The following is a 27,192-nucleotide window of genomic DNA, read 5'->3' as shown; positions in this document are numbered from 1 at the left end:
CATCACAGTCCAATAACAAGACCAGTTGTCAGGTTCGACACGGCCTGATTAAATGAACGAACAAAGAGACAAGATTACGGTAAAAGCAAACTGCTATAAAAGAGAGAAAATGTGAAATATTATTAATAACAATCAAAAGACTAGAACACCAAATGGGCTGTCGCAGCTTTGCCCTCATCGCAGTTAGTAAACTTGCCTTAAATATCAAAGTAGAAAAAGTTACGAAAAAATAAAAATAGTGACCAAGCTCTAGGTGTTAAAATTGATACATTGATCTATAGATACATCTATTCTGCAACAACCTGTTAAGTCCTACACGGATCAATGCGTGCATAAGAAAGTGCAGCTTTACAGACCCTCGTCGTAAGAAAAAGTGTGTCAGAGCCCGCAGGATGGTTAGATAAGAAGAGAAGATCTGATTTCATCTAGAAGTGGATTCCTGATTACCACTGCTATTGTAAAAATTACCATTGCTCTTATTGGAATTGTTACGAGCAAGGGAACCGCTGTCGCTGACCCTAAGCATCCTAGATGGGTCAATGTTGATACCAGGTTCATGTAACTGAACCATTTCCTCCTGCTTAAGTCAAAAAAAAAAAAAAAAAAAAAAAAAAGTTCGGATCAATAAATCATTTATAAGGTAGAATTCCAGGAGAATAGCAGAACTGCAGAAGTACAGTAGGCAGGTTTAAGAGGTTCCTGAAAAAGAATCTTAAAAGAGACACGCAATCAAACAAACAACAAAGGACATCTAATAAGATCAAGTGATTTCAGTTTTGTCCTTGTGTTTCCATCAATAGATGTGGATAGGAGTGGAGGAGCTGACCATTATCTGCGAATTTTCAGCCTCCAGTTCTGAGCAAGTTTTCTTGAGATGCTCTAGTTCTACCTTGAGCGCGCTATTCTCACTGTTGAGTTCAGCAACCCTTCTTGCCAATTCCTCGCATTCTTGCTGCAAACACAACAAATCAGTCCCAAGAAAATATTCCTGTTATAAATAAATGAGCCCAGAGTGTATGGAAACAAGAAACATATAATCACGATGACGCCATCGTGTTTACGACACAAGCATCTTATTTTCACAGAGCTGAATAGAACTACAGAAGTTAAAAGGCTGATTTAAAAGGAAGAAGAAACAAAGAACAAAAATAATAATAATAATAATAATAGCAGTACAATCACTTCGCACAATCTAGATTCTAGCATCTAATGCTGAGCATACCACTAACACGACTGATTATGCAAGAAAGAAAAAGAAAATGAGAGAACAGCACCATCAATTTATACAAATCATCATCCTCGAGCTCCACAAACCGTCTACAACCCTTACAACTCTTGGAAGGATACGGAAGCCAGAAAAAAGATATTCCAACTCTTCCTCTCACTACATAGCGTCAAATCCATGAATATGTCCATATATTCTAGACTAAATTGAAGACTACCCACTATATACCGGTCATATTATAACTTTACAAACTAATATAAAAAATCTTATTATACTTGTCATGTGAATTGCCCTTTGATTACTAAAGACAGACCTCAAATTTTAATCCAATGTTGGTTCATAGGTGGAAGCATATCATCCATGCCACGCATATGCAATTAGAGTTGGAGAGGATTACTCACGTCCAATCCCATACACATGGAGGGAAACAGGTGCACGGCCAAGCTGTAGAACCCCACCCCGAGGATGGATTTGTGCAAGCAACAGACCACCAAACGAGATAGATAGACAACAATGTATAAATATCATACATCAGAGCAGAGAGATGGTCTCAAATATACAGAGAGTATTTGAATTCAGATAAGGAGTTGTTTGGTTCAAGATTTTTAATATTCCGGGAATATTATATATTTTATATGTGGAGTGACAAGTTTGTTACTGACTCATCAAGCCCCTATACTGGAAGATTGTAATTACTAGTGGACTACTAATTATTCCTATCAAGCATGGAAATGAGAATACATCATAATCCATGATAATCTAATATTCCTGTCACCTAGGAATGTATAATGATTCCACTGTTTCACTAACACTTTCACAATTGCCCAACTTGAATTGAATGGTAATGATTTGAATAATATTCAATAGAAGTTATGAAAGATTATTGGAATATTACAAATCGTGAACCAAACACTAAGTGTTATGAATATTCCACGAAGGAAGAAACACTTATTTCTTTAATGGCAACATACGCCATTTTGCCCTTTAGAGAAATCATACAAACATCCCTTTAAAAAATCTCAACCAACACGGCCTTTATCTGTTTGGTTTGCTTCGTTTTTTGGGCAAATCTCAAACCGAACCGAATTTTTCGGTTTGAAAAAATTTACAACAGAACCAAACCGATTTATAGTCAGAATGAATCCAAACCAAACCTGATTAACTTTGGTTCGGTTTCGTAATTAATTTTTAGATTTTTTATTTTCCTTATGAATTAATTTCTAATCTAAGATTGAAACTTGAGTCATTATGAAATCACACACACAATTTAATAATAAAGATAGAATTTTAAAAAGTGTGTTGATATATGATCAAGATTTGATCATAAATATAAAATTTTAATAACTAGTTTAGATAAAAAGTGTGAAAAAATATCACTATTCAATTTTCAATTATGCTCTATTAAGATGTGTTCAACTGAACAGAAACAGAAAACTGAATTTTAGTATATTTGAAAAAACCGAAGCAAACCGAAAACCATATAAACTGAACCAAATAACCTTATATGGTTTACTTCAGTTTGGCTTTCGGTTTGGGACCAAACCATGCACGTATCTATGAGTGCCTCTCTCTCCACCTAACCAATAATAATACATCTTGCTCTGCCAATATGGCCTTAACCATCAAAGAAATACAAAAAGCAAAGCTCTCAATCCAAGACCAAAATGGTTCACCACAAGCAGAAATCCACTGGCTGCCAAAATGTCTTGCAAACATGAAAACACTACATGCATATATGTAAATTTCTATTTATAACGCAACGCATCTTTCCTTCCGCAGAATAAATAGTAGTAAAGTACAAACTAGCGAAAGTCGAAGCAACTACATGCCAGCTAAAAACTAATCAATACTTCTTGTTCTATCCATGTTAGAGAGATACATAACTGGATGCTTTCACAAAATATGTCAGAAAAGTAAATTAAAGGAGCAGGCACCAATCAACTTCATAGTCGACAGGGCACATGAGTCAAGGAGAAAAGACCTCAAATTTCTTTTAATATTTGCTCAAGAACTCGTCAATCTAGTTATTTTGCTGGACAAAAAAAAGAGTGAAGGACACATCATGCTTTTAACATCCTTCTCTTGAAGATGATTGACAGATTTGTATGATTTTCTGCTACTCTTCTCATGCTAACTTTTCTATTCGAAAATATAGCACATAGAAAACTGACTGGTCGGCATACAATATTCTGGAGAAATATTTCAAACACAATGTTCTTCCCCCACATTGTGTTGGCTTTAGTGGAGATATTGTTCGCATAAATCATATATACGCTCCTTTTTTACTACAACCATTGCATTATAAGACAATTTTCCTAGCAAAATTACTAATCTCATCTGAACCAAGAGGTTAAACAATCATTCACACACATTACGAAACACTCCTTTATGAATGCATATCACTGTGACAATTAGATAAATAGATGTTTTAACTATCAAATATAATCTTTCCATCCTTTCTTCTCAAACTTCAATGAGGCAAATACCCAGAATTTTATCATAACTACTCACATTCATTACCATATAGGAAGAACTCCGGGATATCCAGAATGATAATGCTGTTAATCTTGTGTCTTAAACTTCATCTGTAACAACAAGTGGCTGACTCTCGCACGATTTTCATGCATTTAGATGTGAAAGTACTAGTTTGTTTGTAAGCATCATGGTCCAGTTCATATAGACCTTGCAAAAAAAAAAAAAAAAAAAAAAAACATGCAGTTAAGGATGAATAAACAGGGCACTATGATTGGGAAGGTATAAATACTTCTTTTTTCGGATTCTAATCACAAATTAGCTATTTAGAAGAAGGTATAGAGATAAATACCAGTAAGCCTATAGTTTTTTCTCCGCCAACACCTACCCGAATGGTTCAACAACAAAAAGATTTGGAGTTGTTCTAAGAAGACGACAGGCCCCGAGGGAGAGACAAGAAACCAGGAGACAAACATGGAGCATGATAGGAGCCAAATATAAAACCATGTCCACCACAAGTGCAATTACTATTGTTTCGTGATATTACCGGACACCGATTTGAAAATCTATGCTCGTGAATTTTGTTGATGTTATTTTCACATAATTGCCTATGTAAATATTTACCTGGCGATTGGTACTAGGATGAAATAATGACCTAACTTGCCTCAAGTATAAAGCAAGAGAGGTGATAAGGATAAGCATGTGATGATGATGAGGAACTGTCTAATTTTTTATGTACTTTTCACCATGTATACATTATCTAGATATTAATTATAGGCGATTATACCAATATGTTCCATGCATTGATTGCAACGTGTAGACGCAAATGGTGGGTTATGCCCATTGGCATTTGCAATCTATGAAAAAGAGAATGGTAGCAATTGGTGGTGGTTTCAGCAGAGGAAGTCTAAGGTAAGTTACTTCCGGAAGTTTCTTATTCACTTGCAGTCGAAACTTTCGATTGGACTCTCTGTTACTTGGATACCTTACACTGATGCTACTTTTTGACTCGAGATCTCTACTGTCTATCATTCGAAGACATGCCTGATATGCTATCATGTAGTAGAGCTATATTTACATGATCAGGTATTGCGCCGGTTGGACTATATAAGCATATACCATGGCCTGTGGAGTCATTACAGCGTATCACCTCGCAGGACAGATCAAGTGGCCTTTCATGCTCCTTATATTCAGATATAGGCCAAATGTCTAGATAGCATTGCCAAACAGAGCCCCTTGGTAGATTGTGACCTGGTACAAGCCACCTCCTTGTACATGCAATAGTATTAGAGTATTACTACCAGGTGGATCTCTTGTTCGATACAGCTACCCTCGCTCAGTATTCATCCACGCAGGCATGACGAGAGAGCACCAGTACAATCTTGTTTATTTCATATTTATATTAAAATATTCATTATACCTAAACATGTTATATTATACAAGTAGATACAATGTGGCACATAGTTTGCAACATTTGAGATTTGATGGATGATCCCTCAAAAATGTCTAGAATGATAGAGACTAGCACATATCATGAGAGCTTGAGAATGTGTTAGAAAGACTTCCGATCTTCCTAGTACCGAGACATCCATATATACTTCATCTCTCTTTCGCTAATCCCTCTGATGTTCCCTCCACCTCTGCGCCTACATACGATATTCCATCAGCGTTGGTCCCTCCGTCTAGCATCCCATCCACTTCTACCCCTCAGTTTGATATTCCTTCCACCAAGGTTTAAACTTTAAAGCAAAGTTTTAAATGCCCATCGACACGGGACGTATCCACTGTGCCGTACCGTGCCAACAAGATACCGGCACGATACAGACCTCGTGCCGATGGCACAGCTCAAAACCCTCTATTCTTTAAATTAGTAAGTAATTTCCTCAATAAAGTTTAAAAGATGTGATAAAAAGACATAATAAATAGTTAGAATATTTTGCTGCTAAAGAAAATAAATATTTCATGCCATTATGTGTCGGCACACAATAATTTTTTTGACCGGCACGCATCAGCACGGCTCGGCACGCACTGTGCCGTACCGTGCCGACAAGTTTCCGACACGATCCCGTGCCATGGCACTTAAATCCTTGGCTTAAAGTGCCACCCCGTGTCGTACCGTGTCACCAAGAAAGTGGCATGGTACAGGGGGGGTTTCGAACCACCCTCCGTGCTGCAGCACGCAGCGCCATGCCGCACGAGACAAAGCGGCACGGCGCAGCGTGCCACGGCACAGTGCCGTGCCGGCACTGTGCTATTTTCTTTTGATTTTATTTTCTTTCTGTTTTTTTCTTGTTGTTTTGTTCTTTGGGATATCCAAAGCATTTTGGATACTCCACGCCTCCCTAAAGACATTGCAAATCGAAAATTTACTTATTAGATAAGTTAAAAAAATTATAATTTAATTTCTTTTGTTTATCAATATACACATTTGTCCGAGCCCTCCGCTTGCACCACAAATATCTATTTTTTCTTCACAAATTATTTTATCAAAATTTGTCACATAGCAAAATTTTTGGCGAATTAAGGGAACAAAATCGAACTCAATAAACAAATTTTAAGCTACATCAAACAAAAAATTTTATTTTTGCGCTAGAAGATTGAAAATACTGATAAAATTAAAAGCTAAATTAAATCAATTGATACTTAAATTTATTTAATTTATTTGTCATATAATTTATTGCTTAATTTTTTGATAGATCTACTAATTGTTTGAAAAAATTAATTAAAAAAATAATTTTTTTAAATATTTTTTAAAATAATTTTTTAAATTATGTTTTTTGTATTTTCTAAAAGAAAGACTGTAATATGGTCAAATGAACAAAAAGAAAAAAAAGATGTCTTTGCATTTTAAAAATTCTAACCTATAAAAATTTCTATTCTGCATTAAATATAATTGTACTTTACATACAAAAAAGTTTACAAATATGTTAATTGGTGAGTATAGTAAGCTATACATAGCAAATATTCATAATTATTTGATTAAATCTTTCAAAATAACATTATAAAAGCTTATTGGAACAAAAAACTGAAATAAGTTCGTGCCAAAGCGTGTCAGTAGGAGGTTGTGCGTATCCATCGGCACGCAAGCGTGCCGGTGCCGTACCGTGCCAGGCAAACAGCGGCACACCCGTGTCATGGCACTTTAAACCTTGCCTTCCACCAAGGATTAAAGTGTCCATCGATATGGGCTGTATCCACCGTGCCGTATCGTGCCAGTAAGATATCAGCAAAATACAGGCTCCGTGCCGATGGCACAACTTAAAACCCTCTATTCTTGAAATTATTAAGTAATTTTCTCAATGCAGTTCAAAAGATTTGATAAAAATAGATAATAAATAATTGGCATATTTTGTTGTTAAAAAAAATAAATATTTCATGCCATTACATGTCGGCACACATATATTTTGTGACCGGCACGCATCGGCACGACCCGACACGCATCGTGCCGTACTGTGCCAGCAAGTTTCCGGTACGAGCCCGTGCCACGGCATTTAAATCCTTGCCTTCCACTTTCGCTCATCTATTCGATATTCCTTCCACTTTCACTTCCAATCCTGTGCATACTGAGGATATCCAAGGAGATCTTATCCCATATCAATGCCAACGAGGACAACAGGTTTTTCACGTTGATAAGCCCTTATCTTCTCCACATCCGGAGCTAACTCCTACCCCACCTATTGAAAAGGGCACCCTGCCGCTGATATTTGAGACGCAATAGATGCAACCAACTATCAAGGGCACCTCCATCGAGCATATTGATCAAATTCATGGGATTAATTTTGTACACTATTATGGAGTGTAATGTGCCCGAGCGAGATGTGATCAACGATGCGGACATGAACGTGGTAAAGGATGAGAATGTGGTAGGGACATAATGTCGAGGAGATGAAATGCATATAGATTTTTCATTTTTGATGCATATTTGATATATTTGTGATAATGTCTACACCATATTCTTTTTGTTATAATATTTTTATTCATGCTAGTAAGTATGTGAGTTTAAGCATTTATTATTGTGATTGTGATCTTGACATAAAACATTCATGGTCAAATTTGAAGGCTCTACAACTTAAAAATGGAATCTCAAACGAAGGCAGTGAATGAAATACTACTTCCCTAAAGGGGTAATCCATTCCCACCTTTATTAGCTTATGAAAACTTTTAAATGAAAGCAATGAACTGTTTGTCGTTTTCATAAAGTGGTAAACAATTAACCGCTTCTTGCAGAGTACCCAGCCACCTCCACGCCTATATGGCACACACATGGCACAAATAATCCTACTTTCAAAAATAAAAATTTTGAACGCCTATTTTTTGTAATTATAAATCTTTGTTGGACTATTTAGCGAAATATCCCAGTTGTGATGATCTAGTCAAAAATTTCGATCAAATTGAGATGCATGACTTAAATTATACTTGTGGGAATAATTTGTTAGCGCATCCGTCACAGAGCAAGAGGATTGTATACAATAATTATTGCCATGTTCTCATATTTATATCCTAAGCAGAGGCATTTACTAAGCAAAGGCATAGTTGTAGCAGTAGTGAAAGTCCACAAATATTAAATAGGTTGTGCGTCTCTGCTTTACTCCCTTTGCATCCGCCGCTGATCATATCATTTTTGCAGTACCCAAACTAATTGACTACTCCTATCACATGCATAAGGTAACAGATTCTAGTAGGAGAAACAAACTGTTTAAGACACAAATATGACCCCTGCAAGTTTTATGTAGGTTACTTCTTTTTGTTGCAGCTAAAGGAATGCATATGCCACCAGAAAAGTAGTTGCATAAACAGCATCTTAGACTAGTGCTTTGAAGCACAGAAACAAGCTTGAAAATCTCAATTGATAGATTCCTCCCAGAAAATAAAACAGTGTGACAGAATTTAAACAGGAAAGTTGAAAGAACCATATTCTCATATTGACGCATAGTTTCTAATAAATAGATTTACTCCAAGAAAGATAAAATCAGCAGTCAAAGGAGAAGTTAAATTGAGAGCATTCTCGTATTTGAGGAAGTTTGTATAACTACTTGTCCATTTTGATTTTGATAATATCTGTGAAGTTTCAGTATTCATGATAATTACAACAACTAAAGTTTGACCTACAGAGTAGAAGGAAACAAAAACGGGAAAAAAACTTGAAAATAAGAAATCATATAATAATTTCTCATAGCATAGAAATTAATTTGGCAGTCTGAGAGAATTCTAGGTCATTTCTGAAGATGTACGTGCCAAAAACAAAAGGTGAAGAAATACAATAAGCAGGCGAAATAGATCAGCAAACTAACTGATATAGTGCGAAACATTTCAAGTCACATTTCGAGAACAGTTGAAATAAATAAGAGAAGAATAATGATTTTTGCAGAAATAGAAACTAAAATGATCAATTAAATCCCATTAACAGGTTTGTAAGGTCGTAAAGAAAGGGTTTAAATCAAATGTTTCGTTTCAAAAAGGATTTCGAAATGTTACATGAAAGTGGAGTGCTTTAGGAAAATATTGTACTAATATTTCGGGCTTAAGTCATGAGATTCATCAAAAGACCTTTCAACAGCAAGCAATCATCATTCTTTCACTGTTCCGGACTAATATAACGCAGCAAATCAGCAGGGATAGCAAAAAAGAGAACCAGGGAAGCTTGTAGAACAGTCGTAGCTGCCTTGAGTTCAGCTTGTAGCTCGGAGTGGGACATCTAGCAGCAAGATAATGCAGTTCACGATTGATTGCTCTATTTTTAGTTTATTAGCCTTTAACTTTTTAGTTTATTAGCCTTTAACTTTTCATATGCGGATCTCGGATTAAGTTTTAGTTTAATACTTAATAGTTGGTTATGGTGTGTTGCAAGGTTTAAAGTGCCGTGGCACTGGGAAGTGCCGTGGCACGGGAGCGTGTCGTTTTGTCCCTTACACGGTACGGCACTGGCACGCTTGCGTGCCAATAGATACGTATGACCTCCTACTGGCACGCTTTAGCACGGATTTTTTCCCATTTTTTTGATTCCGATAAACCTTTATAATATTATTTTGAAAGATTTAAATAAATAATTATGAATATTGCTATGTATACCTTACTATACTCATCAATTAACATGCATGTAAGCTTTTTATAAGTAAAGTACAACTATACCTAATGTAGAATAGAAATTAAAATACAATAATAAAATTCACAAGTACAATAATTATTTAAAATTACATCTTTACATAGAGATGACTGCTTAATTCCACATAACTCGTCGCACTTGATCATATGGCATATTGTCATCTATAGAGAACGACATAATGAAAAAAAAGGAATCATATCTATTAACTTTGATAATTCTTTTGTTTTTATTTTTTTTACAATTAAAAAAATTCTAACAGATAAAATAATAGAAAATTTTATTTTTTCTAAAAACTTTTTAAGATCTATATATTGATTCGATTAGAAAGCATATAATGACTAGAACAATCAGAATAGAACCGCAATTACATCCATATTTTTTTTCTCATTTATTCTTTTTAAAAATATATGATGAAAATTTGTTTATGAGATCGATTTTGTTTCCCTGATTCACCGAAAGTTTCGTGGTGCGACAAATTTTGACAAATTTTTTTATGAAGAAAAAATGGATGTTTGTGGTGTAAGCAGAGGGCTCAGCCCAATAGACTCGAGTAGGGCTGGCAAATGAGCAAGCCGACTAGCGTTCGACTCGCGTTCGACTCGATTTTTGGCTCGCTCGAGCTCGACTCGAAATTAAATGAGCCGAGCTTGAACAAAAAAAAAAGCTCGAAATTCATTTCAAGCCGAGCTTGAGTATTACTCGGCTCGTTCGAATTAGGCTCGAAAAGATCGAAAAGCTCGAATATATATATATATATATATATATATATATATATATTATGCTATCGAAAGTATAGAGGATATGGTGCTTTCGATTTTTTGATTCTTAGATCAACCCCTTTAATCATTTCTTTGAATTAATACTATTATTATCTTGTAGGGACCACTCAATCCTAGGGATAACCTGCGCAAGGGGAGGAGCGATTGAGGGAGGGTAGGAAGTCAAGAAAAAAAAAGGTGACTAAACAAAAGCAAAAGTCAAAAGAAAAAGCCAATCAAAAAAAAAAAAAAAGCATCAGCCAAAAAAGCAAAAAACAAGTTGAAAAATAGACAACAAAGTGAAAAAAAGGACAATATAGGTGGCCCAGGGGGAGAGGGGGCTCGGTACCCTAGAGAACAAAAGAAAAAAAGAAAAAGCCAAAAAGAAAGAAAAAAAAAGGGGCGACACGCCGGTACATGCCCGCGGCACACACCAGCAGCATGTCGCTTTGTCTCAAGCGGCACGCACAAGCGTGCCGCGAGACTCAAGAAGGGTGCGATACCGCCCCGGTACCGTGCCCCCATCTTGGGGGCACGGTACGGCATGCCCGGTGCCGTACGAGTACGGCATGGGGCGGCACTTAATTCCTTGGTGTGCCGTCCCGATGTACGGCACGGGACGGCACTTAATTCCTTGGTGTGTCGTCCCGATGATGTTTGGGGATTTGAGGAGATTCATATCTTCTCCAGCTTTTTTTAAAATTTTTTTCTTTTTGTGGTTACGATTTGAGTCTAATTTCGGTCTAACCTTTTATTGCCCCATCAGTTTCTTTTACTAGGTTTACACCCGTTCCAATTGGGACAAATTTGGTAATTTAGCAATATATTAGGATTTGGATTCAATTAGTATTTATTAACGACTAGATCTAACCAGTCTAACTTGAAATCCAAATGTCAACCCCTGTTTATTACACAAAACTTCCGCTGGTTTGGAGATTACAGACAATTGATTTTGTTTTTTATTGCTGGTTCTCTGCTCCTCTTGTTTGTCCCTGCTTTGGGCTAACTCCTGTCTTCCGGCCTTAGATTAGGTCCTTCACTTCTCCTTCTTGCTGAATGATGACTCTAGATTGGGCACCTCCCAAGCTGCCCTTCTCTTCTGCTGCTGCCCTGGATTGGGTTTTCTTCTCCTCTCAGCCTTCCTCCCACTGCTGTTTATCCGCCGCTGTCCTGAGCTGCTGTTCTTTCAAATCTGTAGGCTAATTGTTGGTGGTTTTGGAATGGAATTGATCCAGGTTGAACCATAACTCGTTGCGACTTCAAAATTATTATTTCTCAGCGACTTTCTGAAGATAAAAGAAGTCCTAAGGGCTCCGACCACACCAATAGGTTCTTTCGTTCCTAATTTATTTTTTTTCTTTTTAGTTTTCATTAGTATTGGAATGAAACATTTATTTTCGGTAGTTTTTAATTTGAGTTATTATATTTCTGACTACACCTATTTGGGTATCAAAGCTTCAAAGCAACCTAATTAAGTTTAGGTCTGCATCACCAGAATAGCAATAATAGAAGAAAAATGAACAATCCAGGATCAAGTACAAAAGGGAAAGAAAAGTCAATCCAAGCAACGATTAAGAGAAAGAGGACACCCAATTAGGGAAGCGAGAAGAGAGTAGTCGATTTTCGGATGATAATTCATAAAAACTGTTCCAGGTTGAGGCTCGTTGCTTTTATGTCAGCTTTCTACATATGACAATCACCTTCAATCCTCAACAGAATTCTCGTTTGAATTTGTATCAGACTGTCGGCTGTTGCTAAAAATATTTTCATTGAATGCTAGTTTATTTTCCCATTTGAAAGTTTTGAGTTCAGACCACCAGTTTGTTATTGAATCTCCCCCATTCACATTGCAAAAGCCAAGATTCTAAAAACTCATCATAACTGAAATTTCTTATTCAAAATTTGGTTCAAGTGTAGGAACGGTTTAGCTTGGATGCGATTTGGGTTGGATTTAAGTGGATTTAATTAACCTAAATTTAATTAATTATGATATAGAGCTGACATTTATTAAGAGACTAACAATAATAGCTAGATGATGTCCACATTGCTAACTACAGCCACAAAATAAATTATGACAATGTGCTACAGATGCATAATACAATACAAGTAGTAAATGGTACTCATTTTTCTAGCTATTTCAAAGCGAGTCCGTATTTAGGGCATGTTTGTTTGGCCGAAAGTGAAGCACAGAAAGTAGCACTTTGGAAAAGTGACGTCTTATCGATTGTTTGGTTTGCAAAAATGAATATGAAAGTCACTTTACAAAAAATGGGTTGATAAAGTGAATTTTAACTGAATCTCACTCTTTTACTTCCGCTCAAAAGTTTCTAAAGTCACTAAAAGTGGAAAACGTATCTAAAAGGTTATGTTGGGTCTTAACTTTAATCTTTGAATTTATTTTTAAAGTTGAATTTCAACTTATTTGAATAAAAATCACGAATTTATTTTCACATTCTGAATTTTATTTGTAAATTCAAATTCAACACAAATTTTAAATTCAATTTTGTGAATTTATATTTAAATTTTAAATTTTTATTTAAATTTGAATTCTAGTTTTAAATTTAAAATTTAAATTTAAATTTAAATTTAAATAATTAATTTAATTTGTAATCAAATTATTTTTAGCTTGGAACTTCAATTTGAACTTTGAATTCAAATTGTTCCAAACTAAAAATTCAAATTATTTTTTGAAACTTGAATTCAAAATTTAAATTTTAAGCTGAATTTCGAGCTCGAATTTAAGTGAACATATTTTAGTTTAATTTCAATAATGAGTTTTAGTTTGAACATTGAATTTGAATTATGAATTCAAATGTTCAATTTGATTGCAATTTAAACTACAAAATTAATTTAAATTTAAATTCAAATTGTGAATTCATATTTGAATTCAAAATTTAAGATCAAAAAGTAAATTAAAATTTGATTCAAATCATAAATCCAAATTATGAATTCAAATTTGAATTAATCTTTTAATTTTTGAAATTTGATTTTAGAATTTAATTTCAGACATGAGTTGTTGCTTAAACTTTAAACTCAAATTATAAATTTAATTGTCTATCTTAAATTTTAAATATAAATTCAACTCAGATTTAAGTATAAATTTAAATTTTAAATTTTAATTTTAAATCCTAATATAGATTTTAATTTAAATTACGAGTATTAAGTCGTTTGTTTATATTTTCACTTTTTTATATATAATCAAGCAATCGAAACCACAAAACTATAATTTTCTATAGGGTTAATTTCATACAAGTCCCTGCATATATAGTGAATTGCAAGTATATCCCTACAATGTTCAACAGGCTTTTTTATAAACTGACCCTCCAAAAATTTAAAATTTGCAAAATAACTCTGTCAAAATTTTATTTGGAAAACTAACCCTCCTTTCACCACGTGAGCGTTACATCAGGAATTTTTTATAAAGATGGTGAATCGTTCACCGTCTTTGTAATATTTCTATGAAGGCGGTGAATACTTCACCGCCTTCATAAGGCGGTGAACCATTCACCGCCTTCAGTGCAAATCCCACCCCCCGCCTTTGTGTCCTTGAGAAGATGGTGAATGGTTCACCGTCTTCACTAAGGCGGTGTACTATTCACTGTCTTTAGTGCAAAACACCCCAAACCAAAATTTCTCTAAGTCTTGGGGTTAGGGCTGAAACACTGATAAGGCGGTGAATGGTTCACCGTCTTCATAAGGCGGGAACGATTCACCGCCTTTATGCAATTAACCCTTTTCTATAATTCACTTTATAGCCAACCATACAATCGAACTCAAAAGTCACTTTTGTAAAAGTCATTTTTATGAAAGTGACATTTTTCACTTTAGGGGCTGTTTGGTTTCACGTAAAACTGTGAAAAAAAAATAAGTGGAAAAAAAATTTTCGAAGGAAAATAAATTTTACACTCTTTAGTTGTTGGTTTGTAGAAAAAGTTTCCCATCACGATTGTTTGGTTGAAAGGGAAAAAAAGGAAAAGGTAAATTAAACTCCTATTCTATATATTATATATTATTGATATATAATAATTAGGCTAAATTACAGAAAATCCCCCTGTAATAACCCGCTTTTTCACTTTCCCCCCCTGACATTTAAAAACCTACACTTTGCCTCCTTGTAAAATAAAAAATGTTCACAGGGGGATTACAGTGTGTAAAATGACCATTTTGCCCCTCACCATTTTCGTCTTCTTCCTCATCTTCCTCAGCCGCTCCTTTGATCGGCCACGATTCCCACCTCAATCGGCCGCGATTTCTCTCCATTTCCTTCTCCACCTACTCCCCTTCTCTTCCTGCACCCTCGCCACCCCTCTATTTCGACGATAGTAGAGAGGAAATCGAGATAGGTGTTGATAGAGAGGTAGGTAAGGGCAACGAGGGCGAAGGCGAGGTGGCGGAGGAGGGCGAAGGGGATGTGGGCGAGGGCAAGGCAGTGGAGGACGGCGAGGCGGCGGCGAGATAGAGGGAGGCGAAGCAACAAGAAAGAGGGCGGAGGGGTATTTTCGGCATAAAAAAATATTTTATAACGGAACTCTAACGGTAGGGGGTAAAGTGCACATTTTTCATTTTACAAGGGGGCAAAGTGAATGTCAGGGGGGAAAAGTGAAAAAGCGGGTTATTACAGGGGAGGTTTCTGTAATTTAGCCTAATAATTATCATACTACATATATTATTATTATTATTATTATTATTATTATTATTATTATTAACAAAATATATTTGAAATATATTAGAAAATAAGTTACTATATATTTATAAACAAAATGTTTATAATAACATATTTATATAAAATAAAAAATTATATATATATATATATATATTTATTTATTTATTTATTTATTTATATATAATAAAAAAGGGAGAGGGAAGTCCACGGTCCACTGTGAACTCCCTCTCACAAGGTGAAGTGGACCTCATGGACCGCGTGTTCCCTCTACCCAAGAGCCGCATGTTTGTCTTCAAGTTTTCGTTTTCCGCTTGCTTTAAGTAGAAAACGTAAACCCATCTTTTCGAAGAATCTATAAAAAAAAGTTTTCCAGATTTTTTTTAACAGACAACCAAACATCCGAGAACTATTTTTTGAGGAAAAAATAATAATTTTCAGGGTAGTTTTACATCGAACCAAACATACCCTTCGCCACTTTCGGACAACCAAACATGCCCTTAGTAGAGTAGGACACATTTATTATAAAATTAAAGGAGGTGAAATATTACTCTTATAATCTTTCACCCCGTGCTACATATGTTTTGTATATGAGTGAATTAAAGGAGGTGAAATTTTAACCTCCTTTTTAACTTTAACAATATAAATTTGTTAATAGGAAGGACCAAGTTAAAAAAAGGTTAAAGGAGATGAAAAAGAAAATATATGAAAAAGTATGAAATTTTGACTCCTCCCACACCATTCTTTTACTTTCTTTCATTATTTTCTCTCTCCTCACTTTCTTTCCTTTCTCTTTCCTTGCTTTCTCTAGTCTTACTTTCTCTCTCATACCTCTCGTTTTATTTCCTTTCACTCTCTCTCCCATTCCTCTCTTCTTTATCTTTATTCATTCTCTTTTCGTTTTCTTTCTCCTTGTTTTCTCTCCTTTCTCTCTAATCCCTTTCTCCTTGCATTATCTCCTTTCAATTTGTCTCTCCTAATCCCAGTCGCTCTCCTCACTCTCTTTTCACTTTCTCTCTTATCCTTATTTTCTTACTTTATTTCCTTTCACTCTCTACCCTCATCATGTTCCCTTTCCTTATCCTTCTCTCCTCACTTTGTCCTCAATCTCCCTTGCTTTCTCTCATCCCTCTCGTACATTTTCCGTCACTTTCTCTCTTCTCATTCCTTTTTACTCTCTATTTTCACTTTTTATCTCCTTATTTTCTCTCCTAACTTTCTCACTCTTTACTTTCTCTTACATCCCTATCTACTTTCTTAATTTTCCTTCGCTCTCTCTCTTTATCTTTTTTCTCTCTTTCCACTTCCTCTCTGACCCTGTCTCCTTTCTTTTTTTCTTACTTTCTCTTCACTTCTCTCTCCTCCCTTTCTCCTCTCCTTTTCCTCAATTTCTCTCCTCTTTCTTTGCAACTTCATACATGACACAACCCAAAAAGGAAAACTTTTTTCAGGAGTAATATTTAATCTATGAAATGTTACAAGAGTAATATTTAACTCCCTAACTTTTAATGTCCATAGTAGTCCTAAAAGTTAAGACATTACTCGCCATCAACAAGCCGAACCATGTCATTATATAGTGAACAACTATTGATGTGGTTCAATCAATATTATTTGAGTACAATTAACAAATCAAAAATAAAGAGTGAGAGTTAGACAATTGAGATAATTAGTATGTCCTACGCAGTAATATATAGAATGAATGGTTGAAATCTTTAGGAATAAAATAACAATAGTTAAAAGAAAATGACACTACACATTTCAATTAACTAGGTTAAGTGTGCACCAACTTGGTCCTTGAAAACCTTTGTTATAGATGAAAAAGGAGAAAACCTGATATCAACCCAGTTCAAATAAAGAGTAGAGAATAAATTACCATGCATTTCAAATAAAGACTTACATACTAAATAAGATTTACGAATGACATAAGGTCCACTACTCATCATCCATTAGTATTTCAAAGAACATGGCTTAGATCAACTTAGTTAATAAGCAAAGAACGAATGCGTTCTATTTAACAATGCAGCAAAAAGTCTCATATGTTGTTGCATTACTTAAAAAACTCAAAAATGAACTACAATAGTTATAATAAAACACCAAAACTTCGTCACATGGCCCTTATTACCACACGATCTAAGAAATCAAGAATTCTCTTTAACTACCTCTGTTACCAAGTGATGGATTAGATAAAGAAATCAGGGCTTCTCTTTAACTACCTCTGTTACCAAGTGATTAGATAACTTAGATTTATCGTGGTGACAAGATCAAGGAACTTATATAATAACCTAGAAAACTACTTAAAATTAGGTAGCAAAGATCACAAATACTAGGCGATGCACTACTCCATGAAAAAGATATTCACATTCATAACCACAGATCCAAAACACATACATTCACATGAATAAGCATAGAGATATATAAAGTAATGTTATGAAAAATAAAGAGTCGTGCAAGGAAGTAAATCAACATCAAAGCATTTAAACTGAACACTCAGTTAGGGAGATAAAACGACAAGATCCAACACGCAAGACGAAATCACCATGCACTTGTTTGTTTGGGTGAAAGTGGAGAAGGGTGCAATCGTTTTCAGCTGTAAACAACCACTGCTATTGTTTGGCTAGGTGTAATAAAGATACAGTTGATATTCGAGTTACCCAAAACAACGTAATTGACTTCGGCCCATACAATGAAGAGAGGTAAAGGAAAAATAATAATAAAATAATCCAATAGGTAGTGCTTGTTATATTTAAATATAGCCCCCCCCGGTCAAAACCCGATTTTTCACTTTCCCCCTGTCATTTAAAAACCTACACTTTGCCACCTTGTAAAATGAAAAATATTCACAGGGGTGGTACGGTGTGTACTGTGATGATAAAATGACCATTTTGCCCCTCACCATTTTCGTCTCCTCCCTTATCTTCCTCAACATCAGCCTCGATCGGCCGCGGTTTACGCCTCAATCGGCTATGGTTTCTCTCCATTTTCTTCTCCACCTACTCCTTTCTCCTCCTGCACCTTCGCCGCCCCTCGATTTCGGCGACAATAGGGTGGAAATCGAGGTGGGGGTGGATGGAGAGGCGAGTAACGGCAACGAGGGCAAAGGCGAGGCGGCGGAGGAGAGCGAAGAGGTGTTTGTGGGCGCGGACGGGGATGTGGGCGAGGGCGAGGCAGTGAAGGAGAGCGAGGCAGCGAAGCAACAGGGAAGAGGGCGGAGGGGTACTTTTGGTATAAAAAAATATTTTATAACAGAACCCTAACGGATCACTAACGGTAGGGGGCAAAGTGCACATTTTTCATTTCACAAGGGGGTAAAATGTAGGTTTTTAAATGACAGGGGGGAAAGTGAAAAATCGCATTTTGACAGGGGGGTTTTCTGTAATTTAGCCTTAAATATATTTGATTGTGGTTCTAAATACTCCTATTTAGTTTACATGTTTAAAATGGGATGGAAATTGATTAGTTAAGTTTTAGCATCTCTTTCATTTAGTTTGCACATTTAAAATATGATGAAAATTGATTAGTTGAGTGCTAATATATTGTTAACTATATGATTTTATTGTTGATTATTATAATTTATGTATAAAAAACTAATTTAGTAGTTTTAGATTACATTTTTTTAATTATATAGGGATATAATTATATATTTTTTATTTATTACATTATAATTTATTATTTATTTCGTTATTTATTAATTATGTATAAATTGTAGTTTTAACACCATCCACTTTCTGCCAAACAAACAGCAGAAAGGGATAAACTTTACTTTCATAGCTATGGAAATAAATAGCAGGGGAGAAGTAATTTTCACATGAACTCTACTTCAACCTAAAGTCTAGTTCCACGGTGAAATAAACAGGACCTATAAGAAAGAAAGAGTACAAGCCTAACTGGACCATATACCAACAACCACAGATACAATGCCATCCATATTCTTTTAAACCGACCATCCCTAGCACAAGTGATAAAAGGCTTGATGGTTGGTACCCAAGGTCCCAAGTTCGAAGCCTAGTTGCTTCACATTTTCAATTAAGTTCATTTCTAAAAAAAAAATGAACAAAGCAAGTAGCGTGCTACTATCTCTCAAAAAAAAAAATCTTTTAAATATTCTGCTGAATAACGTCGGTCAAACTAAAATACAACCAAACTAAAACTACAACCAAATATAACAGTCTCAGCATATCACTTTACAATGGCAATGTTCATTGCATAACAATTGCAATAGATATTATGTGCAAAATTTTTATATGCCTTGAGATCTTCTCTAATAATAATCTCAATACATGTCAATCGACATGTACCAAGCCAACAGCACGCCAGCATTAACATGCTCATTGTATCTAAGAGCATTCACAATCTTGGTTAACTATGGAAAAATCGGAGCCAACCATATAGGGATCTTAGTACAGTAACCTTTGTAGTTGCCGCATACGAGATATGGTGTGGTACATAGTATAGGTCCACATGAAAAAATGGTACTCAATTTTTTAGCAATGATGTACGAGAAGTACAATTAGCTAGATTGTTAATGACATCCACGGTTCACATCAAAACATCAAGCACATCAACATATATTTTAAAAAAAATCCACATTTTACCATTTTTGTTCATGTTAAAGAATATGAAACAACCATTATTTCTCCAAAAGCTTAAACTACCCAACGAACAATGTTTTTGTATATTATAGTCAACACTCCCCCTCATGTCTAGGCTCAAAACTTTTTAATAGGCTCAAGATTTGGACTTAGTTAAATGTGAGGAAATTAAATAAAGCTAGGAATCTGGAGGAAAATATGAAACAATCATTGTTTCTCCAAAAGCTTAAGCTGCCAAAGAACGGTGTTTTTATTTTTATACTCAAAAGTTACCAAATAGTCTCTCACTTGCTCTCTCTCTCTCTCTCGCTTGCTTTCTCTCTCGCTCGCTCTCTCTCTCACTCTCACTCTCACTCGCTCTCTCTCATTACAATTGGATTAGGTACTAATGTGGACCCGACCCCTTTCCAAAGTTAAATGCATCGTCAACACCACAAACCAAATATCTAGCTCGATGGTGCGATCGCGTTGTGATTTGCGATGTTGGATACGGCTCGAGTTCAATTTGATTTTGCATGGTTCTAGATAGGTTTAGATATATTGGTTATTACTTTGTTTGTGATAATTTTAGATATTTTAGTTGTTTTTTCTTAGATTTCACTAAAATATTGTTGTTCTAGATAAGAACATTTTGACGGATTGTTTTGAGTTTGTTAGTAGGGAATCCTTTAAATAAGGTCTTAACATTTGCACGAGGTATGCAATCTTATTATAAAATTCCATTTTTGCTAAGATGCGTTCTCTCATAATTTCCTTCGCTATATAGTGTAACCCAAAGTGACTACGCAGGGAGTGAGTCCCTTACCGCTATCTACATTCTTTTCTCTTTGATTCGAGTATTTACTTGCACTTTTGTAGGATTTCAACATCGTTTGAGTAAGAATGTAGATAGCTTCCCTTAACAGGTCCAAACACGCAAAAATGTGGTCCATTTAGCTTCTTTTAAGGCAGACATCGCGATGAAACAACAAAAAAAGGGTCTCAACAGGAGCTTCTTCGTAGCAAGAAGTAGCGACGCTTTAATGGGTCTGACCTTTGACAGACTCGCCAAGGGGTTGCTTGCAGCCACACGCGCCTAATGTGCATTTCCTCAGCATGAACATAGGGAGGCTCCGTTGCTTGCCTAACCTCCGTCGTCACCTCAACCCGTATGATTACCTCTCCTACGCTCCTCCACCTTCGTTCATGCATCAATTACCTCTGAAGCCATCATTTGCTTCTAGAACTGCAAACTCAAGGCATCTTTGTCTATCAATTCATGTTGGGATCCATCGTCGTCTTCTACTCTGCGCCAACATCTTCCCTAACCTTTATTTTTTTCGTCTCTTTAATTTTTTTTTCTTGTTTTCCTTCTCCTAAGACTATTCTGCTCTTTTCCACATATGGTGTTCCGGCAGAGATGACATTGGATTGATCAATAGAAATTTTAACACCTCATGTTCAATGAGTGCATTTGCTAATTATGCTTGCAAATTCCTAGATGGTATAAATCCCCATCTTCGTTTTCTACATATGGTGTTCCGGCAGAGGTGACATTGGATTGATTATAGGAATTTTAACACATCGTGTTCAGCAAGTGCATTTGCTAATTATGCTTGCAGATTCCTCGATAGTATAAATCGCTATCTCCATTTTCTATTTTTAACTTCAATCTGTCATTGGTTTTTATCACGTCATTTTATGATTCTTGTTGTGAAATTTTTTTTCTTTGTTTCTCCGCCTTTGCATTCAAGTTATACTGATTGCTGCATATAGTCTGCATTAAAAAGTTCTCATAAATTGGGTTTGCATTCAACTGGTGATATTTGATTTTGCATTAACTGCATTAGTGGATTTCTAAACCCTTCCCCTACATCAGATACTTGAAAACAACTCTTTTTTCAAAGGGTTTTTCATACTACATTTTGTAACACACATAACATTTGGATAACTTAGCGAATTAGATATAGACAATTTAAGGTTTTTTCTGTATTCTCGATTTAACGACTTTTTACAATGCCGATCACAAACCCACCATGAATCAGATGCGCGACCAAATTACGGTTCGGAGAAGGGGCGTCTACAATTCTACTAACATGTGTTAGTTCCCCTCATGAATTTATATGAATAATTAATTTGACTTTGGCAAAAGAATAGTCTTAAAAATTTGGTTTATTTTATCTAATAATTTCTAAATATGAAAAGTTGAAGAACTTAAAAAGTGAATCAAATCCGTCAAATCATGGTGAAGATTTGGTCAAAACTCTGAAAACAAAACAATATTCCAATTTCAAAGAGTGGCATTCGAAAACTAGGTTTTGAAGCCAATTGAAACTGTAACACCTAGATTTCAGATATAAAACATCTTCGCGCATCTTTTATATTACTTCGTCTTGTCTTCTTAACTCATGAAATGTGATGCTTTAATATTCCAACATCGAATGGGCAATGAATCATAAATGAGAATATAAGGACCGAGTGCTCTAGTAATAATAATTGGACTATAAGCATTTTGGGCTAATGGTTTAGCGTCGGACATAAATGCATATAAAAATATTGTGAAATGAACTTTGACCCTAACTATTCGAGTCTTTTACATGTAAGCAATATTTCTAAAAATTTTGAAGATTTTTAAAAATACATGTTAAGAAACATAAAAAAAAAGTCAATAAACAACTGGAAAATTATGGTACTTTCATTGCACTTGCTTTAAATGCATCAAATATTCATTTTCATCCTATGTATGTATTTGATTATGATGTCTTTTTCTGTGTATTTACTAAACCACAAAAGTAATGACACTTGAATATAAAAGAACGTAAGAATATTCATTGTTTGCATCCTATATGCAATGAGGCAAGATTACGTAGTTTAACAAAAAAAAAATTAAAAAAGAAGAAAAAAACCTGCTTCCGTAGCCTTGACCTTCTAGCTGACTCTCTATTAGATTGCTTTCGTCTTTCCCTCTTAAGTTCACGCTCGTCCTGCCAGAAGAAGAATAGTAAAAGACATAGAGCACAGTACAACGAAAAGGTAGAAAATATAGCAAAATTTTTAGATGTGACCAGGTTGAATAAATATTTTCTAAAAAAAATCATAATCAAATCCTTTGCAAGAGGCAATACTAAAAGCATAATATATGATGTGTCTCATTATCATCAAAGCACTACTTAACAGTACCAATTGATGTTCAGACATGACACCATCTCGTCCCACCATGGCTGATGCAGCGGTCACTTCATTGGGTTTGACATTAACAGTTGCAGAATGAGAAGTATTCCAAATATCCATGCCTATATTCAAATTAGTGGAAGAATTAGGTAGAGCTGATCTTCCAGGTGCTGAAACCGGAAGCTTTGTGACAGATCTTCCCCTCGCATTATAAGATGACTCAGCAATAGTATTATTACAATGGGCAATAGTGGCAGTTTGAGAAGTTTCTCCTGATAAAGTAAAGACCGACCAAAAAAATGATACAATGCACAAAATGGAAGTGAAAAAGGCAAAACTAGGAAGCATTACAATGCTTTTCGAAAACAAGACAAAAAGAAAAAAAGAAAGCATTTTAGTCCGAACCTACCATCTACAGCCATCCCACGATATTTTCTCTTTTTAGTTGCGGTCGATTCCTGACGGCAGTAAAAAATACCTTAGTCTCTTTATAATAATAAGTCATAACAAACCACACAACATAAAACAACTTCAATATCAATAAGGAAATTTCATAATAAGAAGAGGTATTCCAGCTAGAGTCTACAGATATGGGCAGATCATAAACATGGATACTATTTGAATAAGATAGATGGATCAAAAAAAGAAGGGCAGATCTAAATTTCACCAAAGAACAAATCAACTACTGCTATCACACACCTTTTGCTCATCATTGTCCTCTCTCGTATCAGATGAACCCTCGCTTCCGTCTTCGCTACTAGACAATATTTCACAGCAACATCGTCAACAAGAGAAACAATTCCAAAAAGAACAAACAAGAAGAGCAGCTAAATCAAAATATAAAGCACACCTCCTTGAAGCATTGTCAGCAGAGGCAGATGTTCCTTTCCTGCCATCCTCTGACTTCTCAGGAGAACCTCTGGCATTTCCAGAACTCCCTTTGCTTGTAGATCCCTTGATTTTCCCCTCAATTGGTCTCACCTCAACTTCGCTAGCTGGGTATGGCATGTTCTGCAGAAGAGAAACAGCTCCCAGTTCAAATAACTATAACAAATAAGCAAACCATTAAATCGGAAGCGAAGAACGAGGAAGGAGAAGCCACAACCACTTACCATACCCATCGAAGGGTGAGCATACATTGGACCAGGATGATACATGGGAGAGATTGGGATGTGGGTGCCGTACGGCGACACCATCTGCACAACTTGCGCAAAACTCGAAGAGTTAAATAACAAGATTTCAGTAGCATCAAAATAAAGAAACTGTGCATCTTCCCTCATACCTGGGGAGCCCAAACTGCATAGGAATGGTGAGAAGCACCTGGGGGAAAGAAAGCATGCGCTGAGACAGCTGATGCAGCCCCTCCACTATTGTAGTATGCTTGCAGCGAGGTTGCCCACTCCGAAGAAGCTCCATATGCCATCAATGGAGGAGCTGCTGCAGTAGTGCTGGCAGCAACAGCGGCAGCAGCGACGCCGGTGGTAGCAGTCGTAGTAGGACCACCTGCAGCGCTAGTTTCTAATAAAGGCTTATTTTGCTCCTCAGCAGCAGCCATCATCCAATAATTCAGTTATACTCTCTTAATTTTCAGCCTGTATTCAAAGAAAGAATGAAAACAGTAAGTATAGATGTCATTCCCCGGACCCAAGGCAAAACAAACGTCGCATACCTGCAATTAATTAATTGCAAATATGCAAGGCAACAAAACTTGTAGATATCAAGCAACAATATCCTATCTCAAGATTAAGTTAAACAGCCTAACATACTTGAAACCCAAAAAAAGACATCAATAAATCAAGTTAACCACAAAACTAAAATCTACTACCAACAATTTCACAAGTACTCAATTACTTAAATTCACAAAAAATACATAACAATTCTAAACTAGCAAAGATTCTCTATTTCTGTCAAATATTAACTTTTAAAACTAACTAACATACCGAAATTTATTAACCAAAGTCCACAAATAAATAACATTCTCTCCGTTTAGCGATCACTCGATCCCATCCCCCACAAACTAATTGGACTCAATACCTGAGAAAGCAAACGTATACCACATTAATCGAATTAAGCATGCAAAATAAAAAAAAAAAAAAAAAAATCTAAATATTCAAATATAAATTTTTTGTATTGAAAATGTACTAATAATGACCGAGTTTTTGCGAAAATTTCATGTCTCTTTTCAAAGTTTCAAACTTAAACATATTTTACTAAATTGAACCAAGAGAAATTGAATTTTGACAAAACATTTTTATTCCAAAAGTTAAAATTTCAAAACAAAAGTCTCTTCTAACAAGCAACCCATTGGCAAAGGTCCATCCACACATCAAAGGCACCCAAAGGCACGATCACGAACGCGAAATCACCCCAAGGTGTATATAAATAGAACCTAAAGATGCATTACAAAATAGCACCCGAAGGCGCGTCAGAAAATTGCACTCAAAGGTGCATCACAAAATCAAAGCTAGCTCCTATCAAAAAATTCATATTAACATAACATAATTATAACAAAATACCAAGGGATATCACTACTTTAAGATTATTTACTTAGTCAACATTTTAAAGGAAATAAATTATCGAATACTGAATTTTTATCAAATAAGCACAATTTCTAAAGCACGCATTTTTTTGAAATTACACAGCAGACAAAGCAAAGTCTTTTTCTTTTCTTTCAATGATTTCTAATATATATAAGCACGCTCAACCCTCATTTTGAGAAAACCTATACAAAAAAGAATTTCTATTGTCATAACATATTTCTATAATTTTGTCGAAAATAAACCAACAGGTGTTAGGTCACAGACCTTCAAATAATCCAAGTATCATTCAGTCAAAAGCCAAGTATCAATATAATCATCGGAACCTAAAGTAAAAAAACAAATATCATCACAAGCACAAAGCATGAAAATAAACCATCAAAAGCTTACTAGGTTCCGATTGAGTATCTAAAAAGAAGCCCTATCTAACATAGAACTAATTACTTTCGTAGTAAACATGGTTGTGGGAAAGTAATACCCGACCAACCTAATTCAGGCAGGCTCATGTAGAATATTAGCAACAAGGATTTGAGTGCCCATAGGCATGGCCCGTATCTAACGTGTCATATCGTGCCAACAAGATATCAACATGATATAGCCCTCGTGCTGATGGCACAACTCAAAACCCCTTTTTCTTTAAATTAATTAGTTTTTTCAATAAAATTCAAAAGATTTAATAAAGATACATAATAAAGGATTAGAATATTTTGTTGCTAAAGAAAATAAATATCTCACGCCATTATGTGTCGGCACACATGTATTTTTTGTGACCGGCATGCATCGGCACGGCACGAAACGCACCATGTCGTACCGTGTTGGCAAGTTTTCGGTACGATCCCGTGCCACGGAACTTGAATCCTTGATTAGCACAAGTCTAAAATAGTTGCTAATAGACCAATCTTATCCAAGAAAAAGATGTTGAGCAAAATAATTTGAGGAATCACAACTATCAATCAAAAAGGAAGAGTAATGTAACATGAACGGAATTTCAGAAAATTTAAACGAAGGTACAAATGCTTGAGAGGATGATTTACAGTTCCCAACACACATGTTTACAAGTTGGACGTTAATAAGGTCAAAATCGGAAGCAAAAATTATATTTGCATTCTCTTAGGCATTCCGCCGAACATTTGGTGGGCATTTCAAATCACAGGTATACAAGAATTTCAGCACTATCAAAAGTTCCAATGGTTCAAGATCAATACTGGACACAAGATTTTAATAGTTTTAAATCTAAAACAGTCAAAAGAGAAAAATCTACATAATTCATATACCCATGTATAATTTCAACAATATATAAAAGAGACGAGATGAACAGAATAAGAAACCTTTCGAAAACGATGGAGAAACGACGGCGATCGAGGTGCCACCGACGACGAACCAAACGCCGCCGACGACGAACCAAACACCGTCGACGACGATCGAGAAGAACGGCGATGGCGACGGCGGAGGACAAGGGATCGAGAGGCCACCGCGGGTTCGTGCGTGCGAGAACGAGAGAGATAGCACGCGCGTACACGCGAGAGGGAGAGAGAAAGAGAGAGAGAGAGAGAGAGAGAGAGAGAGAGAGGTGCAGGTGAGAGACAGAGCGTGATCGGTTGGGCAGCAGCTACGCACAGGAGTGAGAGAGAGGGATTTTTCTTTTCTTACATTAATTAGGGTTAAGAAAAATACATTAATTAGGGTTAAGAAAAATGC

General features: G+C 35.6%; 1 protein-coding gene across 9 annotated transcripts; it reads right to left on the bottom strand.

Annotated features, from left to right (window-relative positions):
* On the bottom strand, positions 75-27,192 carry LOC109715594 (DNA-binding protein EMBP-1-like). Of its 9 annotated transcripts, XM_020240696.1 has the most exons (12): positions 26,823-27,185; positions 25,762-25,820; positions 24,898-24,991; positions 24,240-24,549; positions 24,070-24,153; positions 23,808-23,968; positions 23,657-23,714; positions 23,367-23,415; positions 22,967-23,229; positions 22,693-22,770; positions 827-952; positions 75-580 (listed from the first exon to the last, which is right to left on the bottom strand). In XM_020240696.1, the coding sequence occupies exons 4-12, from the start codon at positions 24,513-24,515 to the stop codon at positions 422-424; spliced, it is 1,254 nt and encodes a 417-aa protein (XP_020096285.1). In that variant the 5' UTR covers positions 24,516-24,549; positions 24,898-24,991; positions 25,762-25,820; positions 26,823-27,185; the 3' UTR covers positions 75-421. The 9 variants fall into 9 exon arrangements, 7 of the variants coding, with proteins under 7 accessions (XP_020096285.1, XP_020096284.1, XP_020096288.1 ...); XM_020240695.1 differs by lacking the exon at positions 25,762-25,820; XM_020240699.1 differs by lacking the exons at positions 24,898-24,991; positions 25,762-25,820 and having other exon boundaries at positions 23,657-23,711; positions 26,823-27,189.

The sequence above is a fragment of the Ananas comosus genome, linkage group 9 (assembly GCF_001540865.1).
Source record: "Ananas comosus cultivar F153 linkage group 9, ASM154086v1, whole genome shotgun sequence".
Taxonomy (NCBI): Eukaryota; Viridiplantae; Streptophyta; class Magnoliopsida; order Poales; family Bromeliaceae; genus Ananas; species Ananas comosus.
Note: the sequence above shows the minus strand (reverse complement) of the source record. Positions and strands in the feature narration are given on the sequence as shown.

Bases quoted from the DNA above. Each gene is read 5' to 3' on its own strand.
- LOC109715594 (XM_020240696.1), bottom strand. From the start codon at position 24,515: ATGATGGCTGCTGCTGAGGAGCAAAATAAGCCTTTATTAGAAACTAGC. The intron at 23,416-23,656 runs GTGTGTGATAGC...TACTGCCGTCAG, and splicing joins AGGACAATGATGAGCAAAAG to GAATCGACCGCAACTAAAAA. The intron at 23,230-23,366 runs GTAGGTTCGGAC...TTACTTTATCAG, and splicing joins TCGTGGGATGGCTGTAGATG to GAGAAACTTCTCAAACTGCC.